The 25,927-nt window shown below is 46.0% G+C and overlaps 1 protein-coding gene across 2 annotated transcripts in view; it reads right to left on the bottom strand.

The window, feature by feature from the left end:
- PARVA (parvin alpha) overlaps positions 1–22,638 on the bottom strand; it is a 197,575-nt gene extending 174,937 nt beyond the window's left edge. Inside the window, exons 1-2 of one of the 2 annotated variants that reach the window (XM_060103083.1) lie at positions 22,483–22,638; positions 22,071–22,293 (exon numbers count right to left, since the gene is read on the bottom strand). In XM_060103083.1, coding sequence (XP_059959066.1) covers positions 22,071–22,206 — 136 coding nt within the window. In that variant the 5' untranslated portion in view covers positions 22,207–22,293; positions 22,483–22,638. Of the gene's footprint in view, positions 1–22,070; positions 22,322–22,482 lie in introns of those variants that run through there. The other variant, XM_060103082.1, reaches the window with a different exon arrangement.
- Positions 22,639–25,927: the final 3,289 nt, after the last annotated feature.

The raw sequence follows: 25,927 nt of genomic DNA, 5'->3' as shown, positions 1-25,927 counted from the left end.
GATTATACTCAAGAATTGTTTATAGTAACATTGTAACAGGAAATGTAGTGAGAAAAAGAAATGTGTAGAGACTAAAAATAAACCCCCCAAAATAGAAAAATACTGAAAATAAACATGTTAAGTGGAAACATTGTCTGTCGATGTCAATGCAACTGAGAGTGTGATTCACAGACCAGCACCAGTCTGCGAACTGTGTTAACTGTTTATAAAGAAAATAATATTATAGTATGCATTTGGAAACTTTTAGCAATTTGATATTGCTGCGACATCCAAAAGCATGTCCCACGGAATTGAGAGTTGAACAGGGTGCAGACCAGCTTGAGTGCTATCAAACTGGGATGGAGAATTCCAGGTTACACGAGCTGCACAGCAGTCACACACAGTGCGACATCACAGTCCACAAAGGATTGGAAATAAAAGAGAACTGGCCCTTTATGTGGACCACTGGTCTAGGTGGTAACACTGTAGATACTTTCATCTTTCTCTTCTATATATTTTCAAATTTTTTTATAATGCTCTATTGCTATTATAAGAAAAAACATGTTTTTTTTTTAAATGCAAGCAAAAAGAGGAAAATAAATGTCACTTAACTGTTATATCTTTGGAAAACTTTCCTATAGAAATATACAAACATATACTGAGAGGCAGGAAGACACAGTGGTTAGGAAGATAGATTCTAGAGCTGATAATCTGGGTTTCAACCCTGGCTCCACTGTTCCACCATTTACCAGCTATGGGCTAGTTGCTCAACCTCTCTGTGCCTCAGTTTATTCATGCATAAGATGGGGATAATAATAGAAACTGTCTCATAGTGACTCATTAGGTTTGGCAGAATTAAATGAGTCAACATACATAAGGCCCTGGAACACAATAAGCTCTACATAAATGTTCACTCTTACTATTACAAATCATAGGCAGGGATGAGAGCTACAGCCAACCACATTTTCCAATTTTTTATTTGCAAAATGGGTCAAGAGGAATGGTAGAAATAGTAGTAACAACAGCAATTAATATTAAGCGCTTGTGTGCCAGGTTCCAAGCCAAGCACTTGACATGAATTAGCTTATTCATTATTAACAACACTAGAGATAGATAATACGTTCTTTTCATCCTTTCTGCAGAGGGGAAAACTGAGGTTCAGAGAAATGAAGTGACTTGCCCAGGGTCACCAAGCTCTTAGGTGTGTCTTCCTCCAGGGCACTTAGCGAGACACAGGAGGACAGGGGTCCCTAGAGGCTAGACTGTGAGACCCTTGAGAGCAGAAATGCACTGGGTCTTGTTCCCAGGGGGAGCCAGGGTCAGCAGCCTATTCAAAGACAAGGCCACAAGAAAAATCCAGGACTTGTTTCCAGCCAGGGCCCTCACTGGGTCCCCCTCAGCCAGGTCAGCAAACAGCAGCTGGCCCTCCTCCGTAGCCTGGTCGGGGCGTTGTTCTTAGGGAGTGATCTAAGCCCTGAGGAAGGCAGCTCTTGGAATGCAACGGGAGAATGTAGGGGCTCATGAGTCATTCTGCTCCCCTCCTCGCTGTGGTCCTGGATGCAATTTATTACCTTCGTCACTGGGATGGCTGGGGATTGGTGGGGCAGTCGTCCCTAAAAGGAAATCAGTCTGTTAACAAGTCCCATCTCTCCCTGCCAAAGGGGCTGGAGACAGAAGGAAGGAAGCTGGCAGCACCCAGCTGTTTCCAGGCCTGGAGGGATTCAAGGAGGCAGAGAGGCTTGTGGGACACTTAGCAAGACCCTGGCTTCAGCCATCCGCTTGGGGATGCTCTTCTGTGAATTTCTCCACCAGTGAGAAATCTGGGCCCTCTGCAGCAAAGGGCATCCATTCCAGAAGAGTGTGAAACCTCTAAATATTCACCCCGAAAGTTGAAGGGAGAAAACAAAAATCCTTCCCTCAGAGAATGGGGACAGCGGGCCTGGGAGTGGTGAGACAGTTAAGAACACACAGAATTTTGCCTTGATATCCAGAACACTATCTCTACCACAAGTCTGAGAATTTGATGCCTAAAAATGTGTGGCCAAGGAAAAGCATTTCCAATAAAATTACAGTTCAGGATAACTTTTCGTTTCTACCCTCTCTTTTCAAGTGTGAATTCTTAAAGAGAAACAAGAGTTTTAAAGTTTGGGTAGGCGTTTTTCTTCCCTAGTATTTCCTTTTTAGTGAGCAATTTGGTAACATCCAACAAAATTCAAACGTAAAACAAATTTTTGACTCAGCAATTTCACCTCTAAGAATTTATTGTACAGATAAACAGGTATAGAATGTTCTTGTTTGCAAGCCTATACAATTCAGCACTGTTTGGAGTAGCAAAATACTACAAAAAAACTTAAATGTCCATTGATAGGGAACTGGTTAAATTTAACAATGGCACATCCAGGCAGTGCATAAAGATGTTTATTAAAAAATGAGGTAGGGCTTCCCTGGTGGCGCAGTGGTTGAGAGTCCGCCTGCTGATACAGGGGACACGGGGTCATGCCCCGGTCCGGGAAGATCCCACATGCCGCAGAGCGGCTGGGCCCGTGAGCCATGGCCACTGAGCCTGCGCGTCCAGAGCCTATGCTCCGCAACGGGAGAGGCCACAACAGTGAGAGGCCCACGTACCGCAAAAAAAAAAAAAAAAAAAAAGAGGTAAATCCATATGTGAAAGATACTCAAGATAAATGGATAAGTGAAAAGTATAAACTGCTGAGCACTCTTTATAATGTTATTCCAGATCTATAAGAACAGAAAGAGTATATATGTTTACAAAAGAGAGAATATCTGACACTACACAATTATGATCGTCATCATCGGATACACTATCATCTTGAAAGCCTGCGAGTCGGAAAGTAAAGGGGCCCTCACTTTCCAGTTTATATTTCTGGCCGCTCTGAATTTTTTTTTTTTTTTTTTTTTTTTACTATAAACACATTTAGCTAGTTTAATAAAAATAAAAGCAATAATATCATCTGGCTAAACATAAGAGGTAAAGTCCATGAGAGTCAAGACACAGCTTTCTCTAGGGCCTTCACAGTGTCTGCCAGGGACTCATATATGTGGAACTCCCCGTGAGGGTCAGGCTCTAGTTTCAACACTTCACAAGTACCAATTTCTTTAGTCCTCGTGACAACCCTGTGAGGTGGGTACTAGTAATATCCCATTTTGCAGATGAGGAAGCTGGGGCTCAGAGAGAAATCCCAGGTCACGCAGCCAGTGTGTGGTGGGACCAGGCAGGCTGGGGGGCTCCAGAGCTAGAAACCTCCCTACCAGGCTGCCTCTCAATAAACGTTTGTTGATGAAATGGACAAACTAGAAAAGCAGCCAACACCTTTAAAGCCGGAGAAACTGTAAATAAATAAACAGTTACTATGGTTACTCTTTTATTCATCATTAGTTATTATTATTGGCGAATGAAAAATAAACACTATTCAGAAAAGCCAGGTGGGCAAAGCATTAGATTTGAGTATGAAGAAATGGATTCCCATCCCTGCTCTACCACTTAGTGGCTGAGAGACCTTGGGCAAGTCACTTCATCTCTCTGAGCCTCAGTTTCCTCACCTGTAAAATGGACATGACAGGACCTCCCACAGTTACTGTTAAGGATTAAATGTGACATCATATATGAAAGCACCTCTGTGCTTGACATTCACTGGATACGTGTAAAAATAGGAAGAGCTACTGAGAATGGAATGAACTATGTTCAGAGCATCACCAAGCAGACCCACATCATTCTCAACCTGCTGAGTTTTAAAAATGAACTGAACAACTCATATGCATATATACTCCAATGATCTGAGGAGGAAATCAGAGTTTTTAATTGTTCTGATCCTGCCTCTAGAATATTGATTTAGGACACTTAATACCATCTCCAAATGCCAGGCTTAATTTGCATTGGGTTGGAAGCCAGGCTGCTGAGCGGTGGCTGTTGATTTTAGGCAGGGGCTTGGGAGGGCCTGCAGCCCACCTTCCTCCTGGCCCGCAGCCAGCCAAGAGCTGGCTTCACCTGGGACTCGGGAGAATGGGCTGTCTGAGGAGGCCACGTCTTTGATGGATTTTCACTGTTTGATTAAAGTGCAGCTGGGGCCTGGGGCTGAGCCGTACCTTTCAGCAAGAGGTTCTTCACAGGTTGCACGAGGAGCCTGTGCTGAGGCCGTTTGGCCAGGGCAGAGCCCGACTTTGGCCCAATCTCTCCTCACCCAGGAAGCCTGTGCTTCTGCCTTTTGGAGGCCCCGGGGCTCATTTTCAGGAGCTCAAGTCTCTGGGCACTGAATCTCAATTCAAAACCATGGCTTTCGGAGTCCCAGAAGACCTGCTTTACAGAACACCCCAGGCTGCTCAGCTGTTCTCCAGCAAATGCGTTCAGTGCTCTGAGCCCACCCCCAGCACTTCATTTACCATCCAGGGGGCTAGAGGAAGTCCATTCGCTATAGTCTGACTCATCAAAGTCTCCTTTATTGTAATTATTATGGAAAATTTCAAATAGACCCCAAAGTGAGAGCCTAGTACCACAATCCTCCATGCACCCATCATCATTCTACAATAATTGACAACTCGCGGCCACTTTTCTCCACAGACACTGCATGATTTCAAGCAAATCCTAGACATTCGATCCTGCCGTCCATAAACATTTCAGTATGTATCTCGAAAAGATAAGGACTTTTTTGCCTTTTAAGGTAACCATCCTCCCACCTGACAAATTAACGATAACTTCTTCATGTCATCAAATCTCCTGCGAATGTTTACGTTTTCCTAATTGTCTCGTAAATGACTTAGAGAAGTTGCTTTGTTTGAAGCAGGATCCAAACAAGGTTCTGGCTGCATTTTGAATGGTACCTACGGTGTATGTGGCTTTCTCATCTTCTCTTCCCTTCAACCCCTACCTTGCACAGTAGTCCTGTGTGAGGGCTTTTGAAGCCCAGAGACACGACACACTTATATGGCCTTGGACACATAACCAAGCTCTCTCTTCATCTTCCTCGCCTGGAAAATGGGAATAATTATAACTCCTTATCTCCTGGGGTTAATTGTGAAGATTAAAAGAAGCAGAACATGTAAAGTGCGCAAACACTCAATTAATATTAGTTCTCACTGTTATTCTTTTCTGAAAGACAGCAACTTTGACAGAATTCCCAAGCACAGCATCCAGGCAACCAAATACAGTTACAGGTGGGAAGAAAACCGAGCAAAAACTGATGTGACCTTCTACATTTTTCTCAGACTTTGAGCCACTGTTCACAGTGAGGAGGTAGAATGTGCTAGTTTAGAATTAGTCTCTGGAGCCAAACTGCCAGTGTTCAAATCCCATGTCTTCCACTTTCTAGCAATAGCAAAATGACGCATGCACTTGCCAAAGCTCCTTTCCTTTCCCTCTGGGCAGACAACTCAACTATGATTCTTGGTCCCTCGTACATGTAGGTATGGCCCCATAACTGAGCTCTGACCAGTGGTAAGTGGGCAGAAGTGATATGGATGTCTATACCTGACCCATAAAAACTTCCCACTGCAGTCTTGTTCTCTTTCTCACTAGCTGGCTGATGGGTGAGGACTCAAAGAACCTGAAGGAAGGCAGAGACATAAGGGGTAAGGGGCCTGGATCCCTGAATGACCACGTGGAAGGCAATCCAATCAATAACGATGCCATCGGGTTCTGCTATAAGCAAGAAATATACTTTTATGATGTTAAGTTTCTGAGAATTGGGGGCTTATCCGTACAGCAGCTAGTGTTACCTTAAGCAGGACACCAGTCCTGACCTTGGGCAAGTTACCTGGCCTCTCTGTCCCTCACTTTCCACATCTGTAAAGGGGCAGAGATGCTAATAATATCTATGTCATGGGGTTATTAGGAAGATCAAATAAGTTAATACATGTAAAGCCTCTACTGCATTGCCTGGCCCATAACTGCACAACGCACTTATGTAATTATTGTCACTGTTGTGTTATTATTATTATTTGAAAAGCAATGGTATATCACCAAGAATTTCCACATTTCACTTAAATGTACACGTTTTAAATCTTTGCTAGTTTCTTGGTATAAGTTTTCTTTAACAATTTGGGGTTAAAACTGTATCGCAGCCAAATAATTTCTAATAATGCAAGTCAGTGGTATAACAGGATGATGACAATTTGCCTCACAGGAAATATTTCAGGAATACAGTCATTCTGCAAGATGAAGATGCACCTATACAAGACGCAGCATGTCTCCAGTGCTCCTAGCCAACATTTAAAAAATGGGAGGATGAGACTTCCCCGGGGTGCACCTTTCTGGGTGTCAGGCAGGGCACTCATCATGCTCAGGATGGAGGAGATGTGCACTGAACTCCATGGAATTTAAAAAGCCTAAGTGCCCAAGAAGACTTACAAATGGTCAAAAAAGCACACGGAAAGAGGCTCAACCTCATTAGCCATTGGGGAGATGCAAATGAAAACCACAATGAGGTAATCTTCACACCCACTGGAAGGGTTATAATCCAAAAGTCAGATATGGGCTTCCCTGGTGGCGCAGTGGTTGGGAGTCCGCCTGCCAATGCAGGGGAACACGGGTTCGTGCCCCGGTCTGGGAAGATCCCACATGCCGCGGAGCGGCTGGGCCCGTGAGCCATGGCCGCTGAGCCTGCGCGTCCGGAGCCTGTGCTCCGCGACGGGAGAGGCCACAACAGTGAGGCCCGCGTACCACCGAAAAAAAAAAAAAAAAAAAAAAGTCAGATAATAACCAATGCTGGTGAGGATGTAGAGACACTGGATCCCTCATATACTGCTGGTGGGAAGGTAAAATAGTGCAGCCCGGCAGTTCTTCAACGTGTTAAGCATAGAGTTGGCCTATGAGCCAGCAACGCCACACTCCCAGGTATATACCCGAGAGAAATGAAAACACAAGTCCACACAAAAACTGTACGTGAAAATTGATAGCCACATTATTCATAATAGCCAAGAAGTACAAACCATTCAAGTGTCCATCAACTGAGGAAAGGATAACAAAATGTGGTATATCTATATAACAGATATTGAACATTGGTCAGCCATAAAAAGGAATTAAGTACTGATACAAGCTACAACATGGTTGGACTTTGAAAATACTATGCTAAGTGAAAAAATTCAGGCACAAAAGACCACATATCACAGGATTCCATTTATATGAAATGTCCAGAATAGGCAAATCTAGAGAGACAGATTGGTTACTTGGAGGTAAGGGAATGGGGAGGGGAGGGTACAGGCTTTCTCTTTGGGGTGGTGAGAACATTCTAAAGTTGGTCGTGTCAAGGGTTGTACCACTTTGAATGTATTAAAAAACACTGAATTTTACTGCTCAAACGGCTGAATTGTATCTCAATAAAGCTGCAATATTTTTTTAAAAAGTACCCACTCCTCTATACGGATCAGACCACCTCTCCCCTGGACTCCAGCTGCCATCAGAAATCAGAGCACGTTCCCACCTCATCAGAAGCCTTTGAGAATTATGTGCCCTGTGTTACAATCCAGGTCTGTCCCTGTGCACAAGTGACAATGCCATGACCCACATATGTTAATGAGTCTGAAGCTCAGGTGAGAGGTCACGGCTGGAAGCGTAGCTTGGGGAGTTACCAGCACGTCCAGGTAGGAGATGAAATTGTCATCCACGCTCCCATGAAAACTGATAACCCAACATAACTGTCCAACCCTAGCGATACAAGCGAGGTGTTTTTTGGTTTTCGTTTTCTATTTTTTGTCCACATAAGAGCATAAGCTAGACCATGAACCACATGTCCCAGAACCAGAAATAATGAAAGGGCTAGGTAGCTGGGAGACCAAATTACTTAAATTGATGTCATATCATTTGAAAAGTGACATTCAAGCCTTACAAACTGAATGACAATTGCTATCTATCTAATTCATGGCCCTGGACTCCTGTTTCCCACCTGCTCCAACACCAATTTAAGCAATTCTGAACTTCAATCTCTGAGGCAGAATGTCTCAGATTTATTGAAGTGTCAGGTCCCAATTGTGCTAACATCCACCCATGGCAGGGCCATTACCAGGTGTGAAATCTGGGTGCCCCTCACCCCCGCCAAGTTCAGCACAGTGACAGTCAGAAGGAACAAATCAACCTGCCTCTGCCTAGTCATCATGGGAGCCTTGTAATTTACCGTAATGATAGGCATGGAGGAAAAGCAGGTGAAGAGATCGTTCTGTTCTCCAGGCACTTGGACATGTGCTGGAGGGGCTACTGAGCCCTGCAACCCTCAGCCAAGAGGCAGTTGCTGCTCCTCGCAAGGGGCTATTTCGGGACTTGCCTGTATCCTGAGCTGCTTTAAAATGGAATTGTGCTACCCTTCTTCTGTGTTTGGCAGACAGCATCAAAACTGTCGGTTCCTACTGCCCCTGTTTCTCCCAACTGTCATCATCAACCACCTGTCATCTGCAGGTCTGTCCCCCAGGGCTGGGAGCCCTGGATAGCCCTGCCTTTCGATAAACCAGAAACACCCATCTCCACTGAGGGGAAGTTTATTTCCAAGCCTGGAGTGTAGGGGAGGCTGAGCGAGGCAAGACCCAGGCTTCCCATGAGCCTCGGCAGCCTCTCCTCTTACCTCCACTTGTGGGGGCCAGGGAGTCCTGAGTCCACACTGAGCCTTAGCCTGCCCCTGCTCCTTTCCTCCTCAGCTAGGGTCCTGACTTGCCTGCTAGGTTCTGCCAGCTTCTGTCCCCAGGACCCTGAATCTCAGACCCCACCTGCAGTTGGATGAGCCTCCCTGATTCAGGACTCAGACACCCAAAAGGTGCCAGGAATCCCTGCACCCTGCCATCTCGGTGCCCACGGCCACGGACCAGGAGTGCCCTTGTCCCCGAAACTGGGTGACTGGTGTTGCAGACCCTCTTCCTGAACTCCTCTCTCACTTCCCTGCCCCACAGGATGCATTTTCCCTCCCAGCAGGCCCCATAGCCAAAGCCATGCTGGCCAAGACAAAAACTGCTTTAGGAAGAATTGTTTTGAATTGAAAAGTCAATGTAATCCTGCAATTGGCAGATTATTCTACCGATGAACATTTCCTAGAAAGAAACAAGTGCAGAGCCTGGCTCCACTGAGCCCTGTGGTGTAGTCGGGAGCTCTGCGACCTTGGGTTTACATCACTGAGGGAGCAGACACAGGCCGGCAGCCTTGCCCGTCTGCCATCCAACATCCTCAGCCCCAGGAGATCTGCTGCATCATCCCCAGCTCCTCAGGGTCAGGCTGTGTTTTTCACAGCCTAGAAGAGGGGAGTTGCCTCTGGATTTTAAAAGAGATAAGGGAATGAGTGAAGAGAAATGGGAGATGACTCAGCAATGAGATAAATGCCCGCAATACATCACTCCTAGGGAGGGGATCTGCCTCCACAAGTGATTCCCCAGAAATACTCCCTGGGGTGCTGGGTGTGATAATTACGTGCTCCAGCTGGCTCCGCTCCATCTCAGGAGATGAAATGGGACCCCTGACTACTGCCGCCTAAGCAGGGTGAGGAAACTGAGCCCCAGAGGCATCAGCCCTGCCCACTCTGTCAAAATCCAACCTGAAACTCAGAAGGCTCCCAAATCCCATCCCTTCTCTTGTCAGCCTGTGGGGCTCCTCCTCTGGCTTCAAGACCCAGCTTGAAAGCACCACATCGCCTAAGGGGTCCTTCACCCCCTGAGATCCAAATTTGTCTGCTGTGGCACTCAGCCCCCCGTCTTGCGATTACCTCCCATTTGTCTCTGGTTACCAACTTGTGGGGCAAGTCCTAGAATTCAGAGATTAGGAGATGGGAGGAAGTGATCAAGGGAAGGAGGGACTTCTTGAACAAACCTCCACTGGGTCTTACATGCGCCTGGTGAGAACTCAGAGTGACAGAGGGTGGCGGCTGTGACTTCAAGGATGATTATTGCCAAGGCGGACACACCTTGGGTCCTTTTATAGACCAGGCCATAGAAGGGTGAAGAATGGCCATGAGAGGATGTTCTGAAATAAAGACCTGCCTGTACTAGAGCTTACTTTGCATATATCAGTGGCCAGGATGGAAATCTGTGCTCTCCTGACACATTCATTTCCCATTCTACCCCACCCCACAGGTGACCTGGTCCTGCCAGGAGCAGAAACTTTCAGCCTAACAATGTTGGTTTTACTTTCAAACAACCTACCAGGAAGACCACCCAGACCCAAAAGCAGTCATGTCTCCTGGTCATCAATTATAAAATATTGATAGTAAGCAAGCCAACTGTTACCCTTTAACCCTATAATTGTACTTTTGGAGCTCCAGTCAAAAAAAAAATTACTCTGAATATTAAAAAAAACAACAACAACACTTTAGGCATTATTTCTAGAAAAATTTTAAAAAGCACCAAAAGAAATGGTTAAGTAAACAATAGGACTTTCACTCAGTGGAATATCATTCACCAATAAAAAATATGTTTAATTAAAAACTATAATAACATGAAAACTATTTACATTATAATAAATGAAAATAAAGATACAGAATTTTTATCTATATAATATACATGGTATAATTACAATTATAAAAAAGAAAAGTTATAAAGAAGGAAAAAAGAGAAAAAAAAACCCACCCCAAATCCTAATAGTGATTGCCTTTGGGAATTGGAACATTGCATGATTGTTTTCTCTTTCTATTTTCCCATAAATCCCATAAGTATAGGTTAATTTTATAATGGGGAAGAAAAAACAACTTTTATTTAAAAAGTCAGGAGCTAAGTGATTTGGTTCATTCTTCCTTCCCCCAAGAGAATGTGTGGTAGTTAAGACTATTTCTGTTTAAACTGATGAAGTTCACTGCTTCTTCCATCCATGGCCTAACGTTTCCCTAAGGCTGGTTTGAAGGGAAGCCAGTGACACTAGTCACAAAGTTGGTTTTTCTAAGGCTGCGGCAGGTGGGTATGTTCAGAGCAAACAGAATGATCACTTAGTAAATGCTAGGAGAACCAGATTTTAAACGAGTGCTAAGTGCTCCCACCCCATGCAGACATTCTTCCCGGGCCTGACAAGGAGGCAATGACCATGAACAGGGGCGAGGCAGCGCTCAGCGGGGACCTGGCATCAGCCACCCTCTGCTTTGGGAGGTTCTTTTTCTTGGTGGGCTGGAGTGGGGAGAGTTGTAGTGATGGAGCTCCCTTGCTGGGAAGTAATGATCGTGGCCAGGCTCTGGCCGATTTTCAGATTTCCTTAGTTCTGCACTTAGTGAGTAAATGAAGCTGAGAGAGGCAAGAAGGGATAAATGGAGCGGGGGAACAGGGCCAACTTGGAGGAACAAAAGGGATTCTGAATCTCTCTTGTAGAGTTTCCATCTGCACGTTTCTCTTGTCTCCCCCAAACCTTGCAATTAGGCTACTCCACCTCGGTCCTTCTTCATTGAAGCACTTTAACATGAATGTGTGCAATGCCATTTCCACAAATGAAAAGAAAGAATGCTGGCCTTGTCCCACCCTTGGCCAGTGGGCTTCCTCTCAGACACACTGCTGCCGCTGCCCAATCCACACCCACGGATTCTAGGACCCACACCTCTGGTCTCGGGGGCCTTTGTGTGTTTGTCAAATAACAGAGCTAAGTGATAATGTCTTCCCACAAAGGGTAAAGAGATTCCTGAGGGGAGGGGGGAGGCAGTTTTCTAAGCCACACACACACAGACACACACACACAGACACACAGACACACACACACATGGCCACAAGCGAGGCCTGGATGGAATCAAGGCCCCAGAAGAGTCATCGAAGCTTAGAGCAGAGTTTGAAGTAACCTGGGCATCTTATCCCCACTGACCTTTCCAGCAGTTAAATACTGCTTTGCAAAGCACCTGTTAAATACCGATGCTGTGCCAGGCACCTGGGATACAATGTGAGCAGAACAAACACAACTTCTGTCCTCTGGAGTCTACAGGGAAGATGGAAAAGAAAGGATGAGACCGTCTTGTCCCGGGGACCTTGGTCCTCAGGCAAAGCCCTCATTTGGATTTCCTACTGACTTCAGGCTACAGAACATATTGAATATGAAAGAGAATGTTTACATCTTTTTTTAAAGTATTTTATTTTTATTTTTAAAAGTATTTTTAAAGCCTTTTATTATTAAAATTGTTGTAGTGTTTTCCCCAACTGTGTTCTTTTTCCTATGGCAGTGAGTGGAGATTTTAGATGCTTACACATGTTTACATAAGGATTTCATCTCTCCTCCTGTACTAATATCTAAAACATAATTATGAGCTGTGCTTGTTAACCAAAGGGAGATATTCCATGAGACAAGGAGACCGATTCCTAATATGGAGGTGTCCTTGGGCCGCAGCCCACTTATCCTGGTTTCCATCTCCTCCTCCCGACACAGAGGTGCCTTCATTAGTGGAGGAAAGAAAGAGGTCTTTGTGATGATGTCACTCCCAGACCACCCTACACAGACAATAAAACTGAATTTGAGAGAAGCCTGGTGAAATGAGAGCTCAGAAGTCTGAAAGAACCCTGAAAGGTTACTTAGTCCAATCCCCTGATGTTAGAAACGGGCAAAGGGGAAGAGACTTGTCTAAGATTACACAACCAGGGCTTCCCTGGTGGCGCAGTGGTTGAGAGTCCGTCTGCCGATGCAGGGGACACGGATTCGTGCCCCGGTCTGGGAGGATCCCACATGCCGTGAAGCGGCTGGGCCCGTGAGCCATGGCTGCTGAGCCTGCGCGTCCGGAGCCTGTGCTCCGCAGCAGGAGAGGCCACAGCAGTGAGAGGCCCGTGTACCACCAAAAAAAAAAAAAAAAAAAAAAAAAAAAAAAAATTACACAACCAGTTAGTGGTGGGCTGTTTTCACCAAGGTAAATACAGGGAAATTCATTCCATAGAAATTGCAATATCATTATGTGTTAAATACGATGCCAGGCAGGAGAGGCACAGGAGGAGAACTCTCATCATAACGTGACATGCACAGCCACAAACGGCAGCACAAAGGGAAGCGTCTTCCCACAAAGGGAAGCGTCTCACTCTTCCTAGGGGAGCTACAGAAGGCATCAAGCAGGACGGGATATCTGAGTTGGGTTTCAATGATTGAACAGGAGTTTTGTTGCACAGAGAAGGGAAGAAGGTCATTCCAGAAACATGGAACCGCATGTGTAAAGGTGAAAACATGTGGAAGAACATGACGTGTGTGGGGAATGAAGAGCAGTTTCGTATAGCTAAAATGGAGGCTTCTTGAAAGGGATATAACGGAGACTAGACCAAAAGGGCAGACCACGGAAAAACTGTGAAGGGCTTAACACCACGCTAAGAAGTTCACTGGGGATATGTTCTCTCGGTGCTTAAAAAAACCACATATCGGCAAAAGGATGAAGGGTGGGTTGAACAAAAAAGGACCAGAGCTAGGGAGACTAGTGGGGTGGATACAGCAATACTTCAGGTGGAAAATAAAGACGCTAAAGTTTAATAAAATAAGCAATCCCGAAGAAAACAAAGAGCACTCATGAGGCCTGAATTAAGGCAGCAATATTTAGATGGCAGAATTAGCAGGACTTCGTGAGAGATGATTGGTGTGGGGATGAAACAGAGCAGGGGTGGGCGAACTACTGCCCACGGCCATATCCAGCCTCCATCCATTTTTGCACAGCCCCAGTACTAGGAATGGTTTTCATATTTTACAAGTGACTGAAAAAGAACAAAAAGAATATTTTGAGACATATTAAAATTATGTGAAATTCAAACTTCAGTGTCCATAAGTACAGTTTTATTGGAACACAGCCACGCTGGTTCATCTACCTATCATCTGTGGCCTCAAGGGCAGAGCTGTGTAGAGGCCAGAGGGCCAGCAAAGTCTAAAATATTTACTATCTGCCTCTTTGAAAAAGTTGCTGACCTCTGAAACAGAGGACAACTGCAACATTTCCACCTCAGGAAGCTGGTGGGATGGTGGAAGAGGAGAAGCAGATTTGGGCAAGTGAGACAAATAATAATTCCAACACAGGCATGCTGAATCTGAGGATCCCGTGACACATCCAGGAGACAGTGGAAAGATGTATCTGGATACAAGATCTGGATTTGAGATGTGGATTGGGGAACCACAAATGGGCAGGTGGCCCTTGAAGCCATGGGAGTAAGTGAGATAATCCATGGAGAGGAAAACAGAATGAGAGGGCAAAGCAGGTGAAGTCAGGACCCCGGGAAATGCTGCTGAGAGGTAAACAAATAACAGAAGCTCGAGAAGGAGTCCGAAAAAAATAGACACAGGGAACAATTCAGTGTGGATAAGATCAAGGGAGAAGAGAATTTTAAGGAAAAGAAAAAGTTGAGGGACTTCCCTGGTGGCACAGTGGTTAAGAATCCGACTGCCAATGCAGGGAACATGGGTTCGATCCCTGGTCTGGGACGATCCCACATGCCGCGGAGCAACTATGCCCACCTGCCACAACTACTGAGCCTGCACTCTAGAGCACGTGAGCCACAACTACTGAGCCCGCACGCCTAGAGCCCATGCTCTGCAACAAAGAGAAGCCACCGCAATGAGAAGCCCATGCACCACAACGAAGAGTAGCCCCCGCTCGCCACAACTAGAGAAAGCCCATGTGCAGCAACGAAGACCCAACGCAGCCATAAATTTATTAGTTTGTTTATAAAAAGAAAAAGTTGAATAATACGAATGCCACCAAGAGCCCAAGTGGAGTGATGATTGAAAAGGAGATGGGATTCTGGAGAATTTGGCCAGTGAAGTGTAAATCTTGGGAACAGAATAAATTCTTCAATCGACTTCCAGGAGTCCACACTCTCCCATTTCCCCTCCTGTCACACTGGTCACTCCTTTCCAGTCTCTCTTGCTGGTTCCTCCTCACCTCCCAACTTCTAAATGTTGGAAAGTCCATGGACCTCTTCTACGTCCTATACTCCTTCCTTGATGATCTCCTTCAGTCTCATGGCTTTAAGTACACCTACATACAGAGGTGTCTCCAGCCCAGAACCCTCCCCTGAGCTAGATTCCTAGAACCAACTGCGAACTCAATATGGCCCCTGGGAAGTCCAGGAGGCAACTCTAACTAAACAGGGTCCAAAAGAGAGTCCTGCTCTTTCTCCCCACCTCAGGTCTTCCTGTAGTATTCTCCAACTCTGTTAACGTCAATTCCATCTTTGGGTTTGTTCAAACCCAAACCCTGGAGTCATCTTGATTCTACTCTCTCACCTTCCATCCGATCTTTCAATAGATCTTATCCCCTATATCTTCAAACTATATCCAGAACTGAACGCTCACTCCTCCACTGCTACCGCTCAGCGCCAGACCACCTCTGTCTCTCACCTGGATCATTACAGTGGCCTCCTAACTCACCTCCCTGTTTCCACTCCTGCCCCCTCCTCAGCCACTTACCACCATCAGAGCAAGCATGATCATATTATTCCTTGGCACAAAACTTCCCACATCACCCTGAGTAAAGGCCCCAGGCTTACGATGGCCTCCAGAACATGACACAGCTGTCCCCTCACTGTAATTACCCCTGAGATCTCACCACCTTCCACAGTTGTCCTCAAGACACCAGGTCCACTCCTGCCTCAGGGTCTTTGAATCTGCCATTCCCTCTGCCTGCAGTGTTCTTCTCCAAGATACACATACTGCGCTCCCTCACTTCCTCAGGACCTTACCCAAGTAAACCCTTCTCGGTGAGGTCTCCCCTAGCCACCCTATTTAAAACTGTCAACCATCCCTCCTCCCGCACTCCACTACACTCCATTTCCCCTTTCCCTGCTTTATTTCGCTCTAGAGCACTCATCACTACTCTAATACAATACGTACATTTGTGATCTGTCTTTTTTACTAGAAGGCAAGCTCATGAAGGCAGGGATGTTTGTCTGTTTTTTCCCTGCCATATCCCAGCACCTAACACAGTGACTGGCACATGGCAGGCAACTCAATAAATAATTGGTGAAAGAATGGGAATAGCGGATCAGCAAGTGACTAGGAGCTCAGAAAGGGGAAGCCAGTGCAGACAAATTTTCCAAGGCCTCTGGTGAGCAACTAAGAGGAAACCAGCATCGGGAGTGTCTACAAACGGCAAAGACTCAAGCATATTTGCAGATGTTAAGGTGCTAGAGCAGCATGAAAAAGACTGGGGATATGAGAAAAAGGATATGGCTATGCCAAGTCTGGGAAGAAGTGGAAGTGAAGGACCTCACAAGCAAGGGAAGAAAGGACCTCCTCGGAGGGGACTAAGAGAGGGAGGGAACAGGAAAGGACAGGTGTAGACACAGTTGGGACTGGCGGGTGGCGGGGGGGTGAAGAAAATTTGAACAAGTTCATACCTGGCACTTAATTTTCTATCTCAAGGTCTGGGGAAGAGCTTGAGTGACAAGGGTTTCAACATGGCACTTTGGAAAATGAAGATGCAAGCTGATTAGGAGAGAAGGATTGCTCAGCAATGCTGAGGCTTCTGCTCACTCTAGAAACCATAAGTCTATTGCAGAATTTGGGGATTTCCCCCAGTTACACGGGACAGCCAATGAGAACCAAAATGGTACACTTTGGGCACCAGACAAAATGTAAAAACTCTGAGAGATAATAAATAAGTGGTTAAAATATAGGAATAACCATTGCTGCAGGCCTAATTTAGGGCACCTTCAGCTGGGAGATACAATCCAAGATGGCATTCCTGGAAAGAGCAAGTCATGAGGACAGATTTGGAGGAAGGCAGGTGAAAAGTGGCCCTTTGGCAAGTAGACTCTGAAAGGCTAGTCTAAGAACTACACAGCATAAATGGGGACTGGAAACCCAAAACGAGAAGATCCACAGAGGAAAAACAAAAGCTACCTAGCTACAACTCATGAGAATGGGACCAGATATTTTTAAATGCTGAAATGTGACATCTTGGGAAACAGGATGATCTGACTTGCAAAGAAAGATCCCTAATTTCTAAAGGACCAAAATAGTGCTACACAGGCTTCATACTGTCGTGTGAAGCTTTTTGCAGAACCTGTGGAATCTTCTTGCAGTCCATGATGAAAAGATTATTTCAAATTTTAAAGACTACTTAAAACTGAGCTGTCTGGGCTTCCCTGGTGGTGCAGTGGTTGAGAGTCCGCCTGCCGATGCAGGGGACATGGGTTCGTGCCCCGGTCCGGGAAGATCCCACATGCCGCGGAGCAGCTGGGCCCGTGAGCCATGGCCGCTGAGCCTGCGCATCCGGAGCCTGTGCTCTGCAACGGGAGAGGCCACAACAGTGAGAGGCCCGCGTACCACAAAAAAAACCAAAACCAAAAACAAAAAAAACTGAGCTGTCAATTTTAATAGCTTCCATTATTTGTGCCATGCTTTGTCTCATTTAAGCCTCACAACCTCCATGTAAGGAAGGAATTTTTATTCCCATTTTATGGATGAAAAAACAGAGGTTTTGAAGCATTGAGGAACTTGTCCTAAGTCATAACAATAAATAAAGAGCCAGACCAGAAATCAAGCCCAAATATGTCTGGTCCCAAAGACCATGCTTTTAGCCTCTATTCTCTCTTGCCTCCCTCATGCTATTTTTTCTTATGAAACACAGGAGTGATCACTAGTTGTACTATACTCTTATGAGACTTCCAGTCATTCTATGATATATGTTAGTAGGTATTCTTAGGAAAACATACTTTTAATATGAAATTATTGACCTAAATATTCTTACATGTATCTGACTGTGAGACACAACAGGTTTCAAGTGAATGAACGGGAGTCCTTGGGCCCAGGAGAATTCTATGCCAAAGCACTGGGGTAATTTGTGGATAGACCAACATCCATGATCTTGAGGAATCATGAAGAATGGGAGGTTCCAGAACACTAGGGGGAACATGGAAGAAGGCAGTCTCTGCAAAGCACAGAGCTGTGAGTTTATGCAGGATCCAGAGCAAGACCTAGCCTTATTGTTACTGATGGTTAGTGGGCCCTTGACAGGGAAAGCACCGATCACTGAGATCCAGCACGTGCTCGCCAAGAGCAGGTCATTTCAGACCAACCCCACTGCCTTCTCTGACTTTGCAGGACCACCCCCGTGTAGCAGCAAGCGGCTATAGCTGGGTGACGGCATCCCTTTAGAAGAAGCACATGCTCTTCCATTCACCCCCTTACATCCCCTGGATTAGCTAATAGACTGAATAACAGAATCAGGACTTAACAGTTAAGTACTATAACAAGGATAAAAATAAGATCTTGCACTTGGTTTCAAAAACCCAACTGAGGGCTTCCCTGGTGGCGCAGTGGTTGAGAGTCCACCTGACGATGCAGGGGACACGGGTTCGTGCCCCGGTCCGGGAAGATCCCACATGATGCGGAGCGGCTAGGCCCGTGAGCCATGGACGCTGAGCCTGTGCGTCCAGAGCCTGTGCTCCACAACGGGAGAGGCCACAACAGTGAGAGGCCCGCGTACCACAAAACAAACAAACAAACAACAACAACAACAAAACCCAACTGAGCCAATCCAAGATAGGGAAGGGAATGATTTAGGAGCAACAAACATTAAAATGTCTTTGAGTAACCTGGTAACAAGCTCAGAGATAGCTGTGATGTTGCTGGCAGAATAAAGAAAAGCAGCCTCAGCTACGTTAATAGAATGTGGTATCTATGCTAGAACAAAGGAGGTGACAACCCTGTCCTAATGGACCGGACTACCACCATACTATGTTGACTTCTGGGCAGCTCACTTTGAGAGTCTGCTAGTTATTCTCCGTTTCTCAACACTCCCACTATGATCTACTCTCTGCACTGCTCTGCGCCCGAAGGGAGCTGACCCCGACGTATTGCATCACCCAGATTCCCTTACCCTGGTGACTTCCCACGGGGTCTGGCCAATGGGAAGAACCAGCAAGAGGTTCAAGGGCAAGAAGAGAGAGAACATGCAAGTATCTCTTGCGCCACTGTCTCCCTGCTCCATCTCCACACTTCCGACAGTGGCTGTGTCCCTCTACAGCTACAGTTCCTATCAGGCAGCGCCCCTTCCATAGCTCCAGCTCTCAGTGGGTTGAGGTTTGCTCCCCTTGCCCTTCAGGCCTAGGGCTGGTAATGGCTTCCCCTTGGTGGTAGCTCCTAGGTGTCTCAGCATCCTTCTGGGTTCTCTTCACCCTGCCCACACCTCTGTAAACAGTCCCTTCACCACATTATTTTTAAAATCCCAACTAATGTGCCCTTCTGTTTCTTGCAGGGATCCTGACTGACACTGAAAAGATAGGATATCAGGGGGCCATGAAGCTCATCTGTGAGGACCAGCTACAGGAACAGAGGATGTTTGGACTGATCAAGGGACTCCACAAAACAGGCTGGTCCACTTGGAGAAAGTGAAGAGCCACCGTCCCACTCGTTCTTCTGGCTGCATGAACAGAATAGTAGTACATACAGAGAGACCACCTTTGAGCTCAATATAAAGTAAACCTTTCTAAAGAGTTGGCAAAGTGGGGTGAGCACTTCTGGTAGGTCATGAGCTTCAATAATTCTTAGTTGCCCAGTCTCAAGCTGGAGAGCCCATATCGGGAACACTGTAGGAAAAAGTTACAGGGATACCTAGGAAAAGACTCTCCAATCCAGGGTTTCACAATTTGTTACCAACTACACACTACTCACACAATGGTTTTCCGAAATAAGCACACTCGGGGGAGGGCAGGGACATTTCTGGGGATATGTTTTGCTGCTTCTCAATTCAATATAGAGAATAGAAGTCTAGTTCTTTGTATCAAGTTTGATAATTCTCAACACTGAGTTCTTTTTCATGCTTTAAGATAACTCAGGAACATGAAACTTATTTAACATATCATCATCACAAACTTAAAAATGTTTATTCACAAACCACTGAAGTCTATGAAAATAAAAATTTTTTTAAACTAAGCATCTTCTACCTACACAGCAGTCACTAGCCCTTTTTCTGACTGTCACCTCATTATTCAAAATAAAAATCAGGGGCCTCCCTGGTGGCGCAAGTGGTTGAGAGTCCGCCTGCCGATGCAGGGGATACGGGTTCGTGCCCCGGTCTGGGAGGATACCATATGCCGCGGAGCGGCTGGGCCCGTGAGCCATGGCCGCTGAGCCTGCGCGTCCGGAGCCTGCGCGTCCGGAGCCTGTGCTCCGCAACGGGGGAGGCCACAACAGTGAGAGGCCCGCATACCGCAAAAAAAAATAAAAATAAAAAATAAAAATAAAAATCAGGATGCTACAAATAAATGGTGGAGAGGATGTGAAGAAAAGGGAACCCTTGTCTACTGTTGGTAGGAATGTAAACTGGTGCAGCCACTTTGGAAAACAGTATGGAGGCTCCTTAAAAAACTAAAAATAGAACTACCATATGACCCAGCAATTCCACTCCTGGGTATGTATCTGGAAAGATGAAAACTCTAATTCAAAAAGATACATGTACCCCAATGTTCATAGCAGCACTATTTACGATAGGCAAGATGTGGAAGCAACCCAAGTGCCTATCAATAGATGACAGGATTAATAAGATGTGGTGTAAGAGAAAAACAAATACTGTATGCTAACACATATATATGGAATCTAAAAAAAATAAATAAAATGGTTCTGATGAACCTAGGGGCAGGACAGCGATAAAGATGCAGATGTAGAGAATGCACTTGAGGACACGGGGAGGGGGAAGGGTAAGCTGGGACGAAGCGAGAGAGAGGCATGGACATATATACACTACCAAATGTAAAACAGATAGCTAGTGGGAAGCAGCCACATAGCACAGGGAGATGAGCTCAGTGCTTTGTGACCACCTAGGGGGTGGGATAGGGAGGGTGGGAAGGAGATGCAATAGGGAGGAGATATGGGGATATATGTATACATACAGCTGATTCACTTTGTTATACAGAAGAAACTAACACAACATGGTAAAGCAACTGTACTCCAATAAAGATGTTTAAAAAAAAATAGAAGAAGATGTGGTGTATATATACACAGTGGAATGTTACTCAGCCATAAAAAAGAATGAAACACTGCCATTTGCAGCAATATGGATGGGCCTAGAGAATATTAGGCTTAGTGAATTAAGCCAGACAAAGGCAAATACTATATGATATCACTTATATGTGGAATCTAAAAAATAATACAAATGAATGTATATGCAAAACAGAAACAGACTCACAGATATAGAAAACAAACTTGTGGTTATCAAAGGAAAGAGAGAAGCGGGGAGGGACAAGTTAGGGGTGTGAGATTACAGATACAAACTATTATATATAAAGTAGATAAGCAACAAGGATATACTGTATAGCCCAAGGAATTATACCCATTATCTTGTAATAATCTGCAAAAAATACTGAATCGCTATGCAGTACACCTGAAACAAACACAATATTGTAAATCAACTATACTTCAATTAAGAAAAAAAAAAAAGGACGCAAAATCTGCCCATGGGACAAAATATTTTACATGTAAACTGTCCTGGAAAAAAATAAGATCACCTCAATTGACCCTGGTGAGGAAAAGGAAATGGTTTTTGCGAGAGCCCTTAACTCTTGAGTTCACAGAAGGGTCAGATCAGAGCCCAGGATGCTACAAGTGTGTGTGTCTAATCGAGGTTTTCTCCTTGCGTGCGAGTTTATCATTTATCACAAGGCGGGACCTCTAGGACAGCCACCTCTCCACTCATTCGTTCGACAAACATTTGGTGTTGATCTACACATTAATAGAGCCCTGCTGGGCCCTGGGGACGGACGAGAGATCCAGAGACCAAGGCTGCTACCGTACACTTCAGCAGGTCTAGGAAATGATCTGATTTCAAAGACCAATGAAGGCAAAGAGTGAGAGTGACGGCGCCCAGAAAAGTTTCAGAAGAAACTTGGAAACTGCCAGCCTTCGGCGCGGAGAAGGCGGGGACTTGAGGCCCAGGGGAGGACGCCGCCTCCGGGCTGGCAGGCCCGGCCGCCTCCCCGGCCCCCGGCCCAGCGCGCGCGTCGCCTGATTCCAGGCCCGAGTCGCCACACCCGATCGCCGCGGGACCCAAGAGGGCAGCGCCCGGGCGACCCAGAGCAGGGCTGCGGCGAGGCCCAGCCCCGTGAGACATTCCCGGGCAGCGCGCGCCCGCACCGCCGCGCGCCCCCCTCCCCGGCGCCGGGCACCCGCGGCGCGCTCCCGCCTTGCCCGAGGAGCCCCGGCCCCTCGGCGCCCCGCCCGGCAGCTCGCCGGCCCGGGCCGCACTCACCCTCCTTGGCTTTCTTCCTCCGGGCCAGAGTTCCTCCGAGTTTCCCCAAGAAGGAGTCATCTTTCTTCCGGGACGGGGGCGACTTGGGAGTGGGGGACTTGGGGACAGACGGCGACTTCTGCGGGGAGGTGGCCATGGCGACGAAGCGGGCAGCCGCGGGCCGGTCGGGACGCGGAGCGGGCGCCGGGCGGACGCGGCGGGCGCGGCGGGACTGAGGCTGCGGCTTTCCAAACGGAAGCGGAATTATTCCAAGCATTTGAGGCAGCTCACGCTCGCCTTTCCCTTCCCTCTCTCCCTCCCTCGCGCCGCCCTCCGCCCTGAAAGGAGCTGCGCGCTCGGGGCCCGCGCCCCGCTGCTACCCGGAGCAGGGAGGATGCCCCAGATCTGCCCCTTGCAGGACGTGCGGCCTTACCTGTTTCGGTGTGTGTGACCCTCTCAACCTGGGAGCCCTGGAGCCTGAAGGCCGTACTTGCCCCGGCTCCGCACTCAGCAGAGTTCCTCGCTCCAACCCAGGGTTCAGTGATTGCTGAACTGAACCCACCTGCTACTCTGTCTCCCGCTGATTTGGCCCGGCTGCTGGGTGAGAAGCTCGCTCCTCCCCTGCATTTCTAACTGTAGTTATTAGGCCCGTGTCTTGTGCCCATGAAAGAGAGTGAGCCTGCTCAGGAAGAAATAGAGGGAACCAAAATGTGTTCGGGCCCCACCAGCTGGACACATCCAGCTGTTCCTGCACTTATCCATGACTGTCAACCTCCTCTTCACCCCCATCCAAGAGTGAGAAGTTTGAAGTTCATGAGCACAGGCCAACACCTAGAGACATCTGTGTTTCTAGCAGCTCAATGGCTTGTACAAAGGAGGATCCCAAATGTAGGTGGAAACATGAATGGGAAGGTATGGCCATCGGCTCCTGTGAGAACCGCCTCCCCACCCCTCCCCCGCCCCCAACTTATCTTGCCTAAATAAAAGCAACAGAGTGACAACCAGGCTCATTGGGGATTACAGGGGAGTGGCACAAAAGCCAGCATTTCAAGGACTCATGCTGGAAATGATTAAAAGGCACGTTTTACTGTGCTTGGCCACTTGAGGTTCTCACTTGGGCTCCCCTGGCTGTCTCCGGGTCTCTCTCTTTCTCACACACTCACACAACCCCTTGGCAACTGTGTTTCCTCCAAGTAGCTACAGCTGATTGACCCTGAGTGATCACCTGACCCAATGGGCCCTAATGCTTGACTGGACAGCAGCCAATCAGATAGTCCCCATCAAGAATCTAAGCTAGAGACAGTTGTCAGAAGTCCAGCACTTAGTGATGATAATGCAGACTCAAGACTGGGGGTGTCCATTTTTAGCCACAGGCCTGCTGATGAGTAGAGAAACAAAACAATCGAGCAACGAAGTGTGCTCAAGAAGCTTGTGGTCTGAGTAATGAAAAACCATGGGAGTAGCTGCCTGGACCTAGAACCTCTTCTGAGGGCCTACCTGTAGTTTTCAGGAGGGCCAGCTGTGCTTCCTTCCTAGGACATGTTCCTAAAGCCTTGTAATAACCCATCCACCTTTACTTGAGCCAGTCAGCCAACTAACAAGCCGTTGAAAGTTTGAAAACGATTCCTGAGAACATAAATTTAACAACGTGGTCAATAGATTCTCAGCAGATATGTGTTCATCTTGTCTTTGCTTAAGAGTCATAATTTTACCTTTTTTGAAAGTTATGCTTTAGCTGTTTCCTCTTACCTAGTAGAAAGCAGAGAACTCAATGACTGCTAGAATTTTCATGCAGGAGATTACAATAACCACCCGCTCCCACACCACCACCCTGATAAACCTTAAAGACATGTTGAAATGTCAAAGTAGAATCCTGTTTTGATTACATCATTCATAATTCTTGTTCAGGATATTTTATACATAAGGATATGTCCAAAATCTGATCTCCACCCTCGGAACTCTTATCGGGGAATCATGAGACACACAGCTCAATAGCTGTGTGATTGAGCTGTGTGATCTTGGACAAGTTTACTCCCATTTCTGAGTCTCTGTTTCTTCATCTACAGAATGAAGTGGTGGGAGAACATAATGGTTCTCAAACCTGGTTGTGCTTCACAATCCCTTATGGAGTTTGTTACATTCATGGGCCCAGTCTCCAGAAATTCTGATTCAGTACATCTGAAGTGAAACCAAGGGATAGGTATTTTTTAACAGGGATTAATTACATCAGGTGATTTTGATGTAGCTGATTCATGCACTGATGTTCGGGCACCTAGAACCACTTCCAGCTCTAAGGTTCTGTGGTTCTCTATTCTTCACCAATTGCTGATCTCTGTATGCAGGGCTAAGGTTCTAAATACGACATGGTCAGATTTATACATGGAGATCTCTTAAACTGCTCACGCATGCTTTTGCACCTACAATCCTCTTTGGTAATTTTTATGCATACTAAAGTTTGAAAATGACTGAGCAAGACTAAATGGAGGAACAAACAAAGGCTTGATTGTTGGCTGCTAGCTCCCAGGAACCACCAGCAAAATAAGGTGTAGAGAAGGCAAAGCTGAGTTTATTGTACACCATGGTAAGGAGAGTCCTGCCTTGGCAGAGTCTTAGCAGCATCTTGGACTAGGGGAGAGCACAGCAGGGATATTTATAAGGTTTTGGAATCTGGTTTAAGGCAGGTCTTTCAGTGGGGGTAGTGCTTGATTAACTTTGGCTAAGGATTGTAATATACTAGGTTAGGATTGGTGGACACAAGGCAAGATTTTCAAAGAGTCTTGGAGGGTAAATAGTCTTTAATGTTATCTATTGAAAAGCTTGTGTTTTATGTTCATTTCAATGAGATTTTGGGGGGGAAGTTCTTGAACAATAATGTTATTTGTAACTTTCATCTTTCTATGCAAGAGTTTTTTTGAATAGTTGAAGTTATGTTGATAAAGACAGGGGACTGACTGGTAAAGTCCCGTTAAGGTGACAGTAACCTATATGGGTATGAATGGATTCTAAGGTCTCAGAATTATGCAGATGCCTTTTATTCAAACTTTTTTGCCTCTTAGATAATTATCAATCTCTCTTGAAAGGCCAAGTGGAATGGGTGGTGAATTATAAATCAGTGCTATTCAAAGTGTAGTCTGAAAACCAGTATTGTCTGCGAACTGCTGTTAGTCCTTGATGATCTAAATATAGAAACTAGAGTGTTTAGAAACTTTTATACAATTTAACAGTGCAGTTTTATATTTATTCTTTTTTATTGTATTTTACAAAAATATTGATCTGCGATGGATTGGACCTTCACCATAGATCGTTTGAAAAGCACTGTTCTAACTTGCTCTGGTTTGCTTACAGATTTTTATACACTCTCTTTTGATATTATGCTTTTATAGCCCTTATGGATATGAATTGATCTGGTGTTTGTTCAAAGGTTAAATGACATAATATATTGGAAACACCTTGCATGGGGCCTGGCAATGAAGAAGACAATCTAAATCTAGCTTAATCAGGGACACACACTGCAGGCTGTTCATTGATAAGATGCAAAGAAGAACCTGCGCCAGCTCCCTCTAATCTAAATTGATATCTACAATCATGGCCCCACTGACCAGCTCCCCCTCTCATGCTTGGTCATTGGTTTCTTCTTACCCAGGCGTTACATGATAAGGACAGCCTCATAAGTTACATGTGTGTTGCTGTGAGACTCTGCTGACTCTCTAGGCCAGTCTCTCTTCGAAATGTATACCTAAGCAAACTGTCCTGGGAGAGAACAACTCGGATTCCAGTCCTAGCTCAGTGGCTAGATGACCTTGGACAAATATCTGCCCTTTCTGTACTTTCATTTCCATCATCAATAAAGTGAAACCAAGGTAGCTCCTACTAACTGA

This window comes from Mesoplodon densirostris, chromosome 7 (assembly GCF_025265405.1).
Source record: "Mesoplodon densirostris isolate mMesDen1 chromosome 7, mMesDen1 primary haplotype, whole genome shotgun sequence".
Classification (NCBI taxonomy): Eukaryota; Metazoa; Chordata; class Mammalia; order Artiodactyla; family Ziphiidae; genus Mesoplodon; species Mesoplodon densirostris.
The sequence above is the reverse complement of the archived record's forward strand: the minus strand, read 5'-3'. Positions and strand labels throughout refer to the sequence as shown.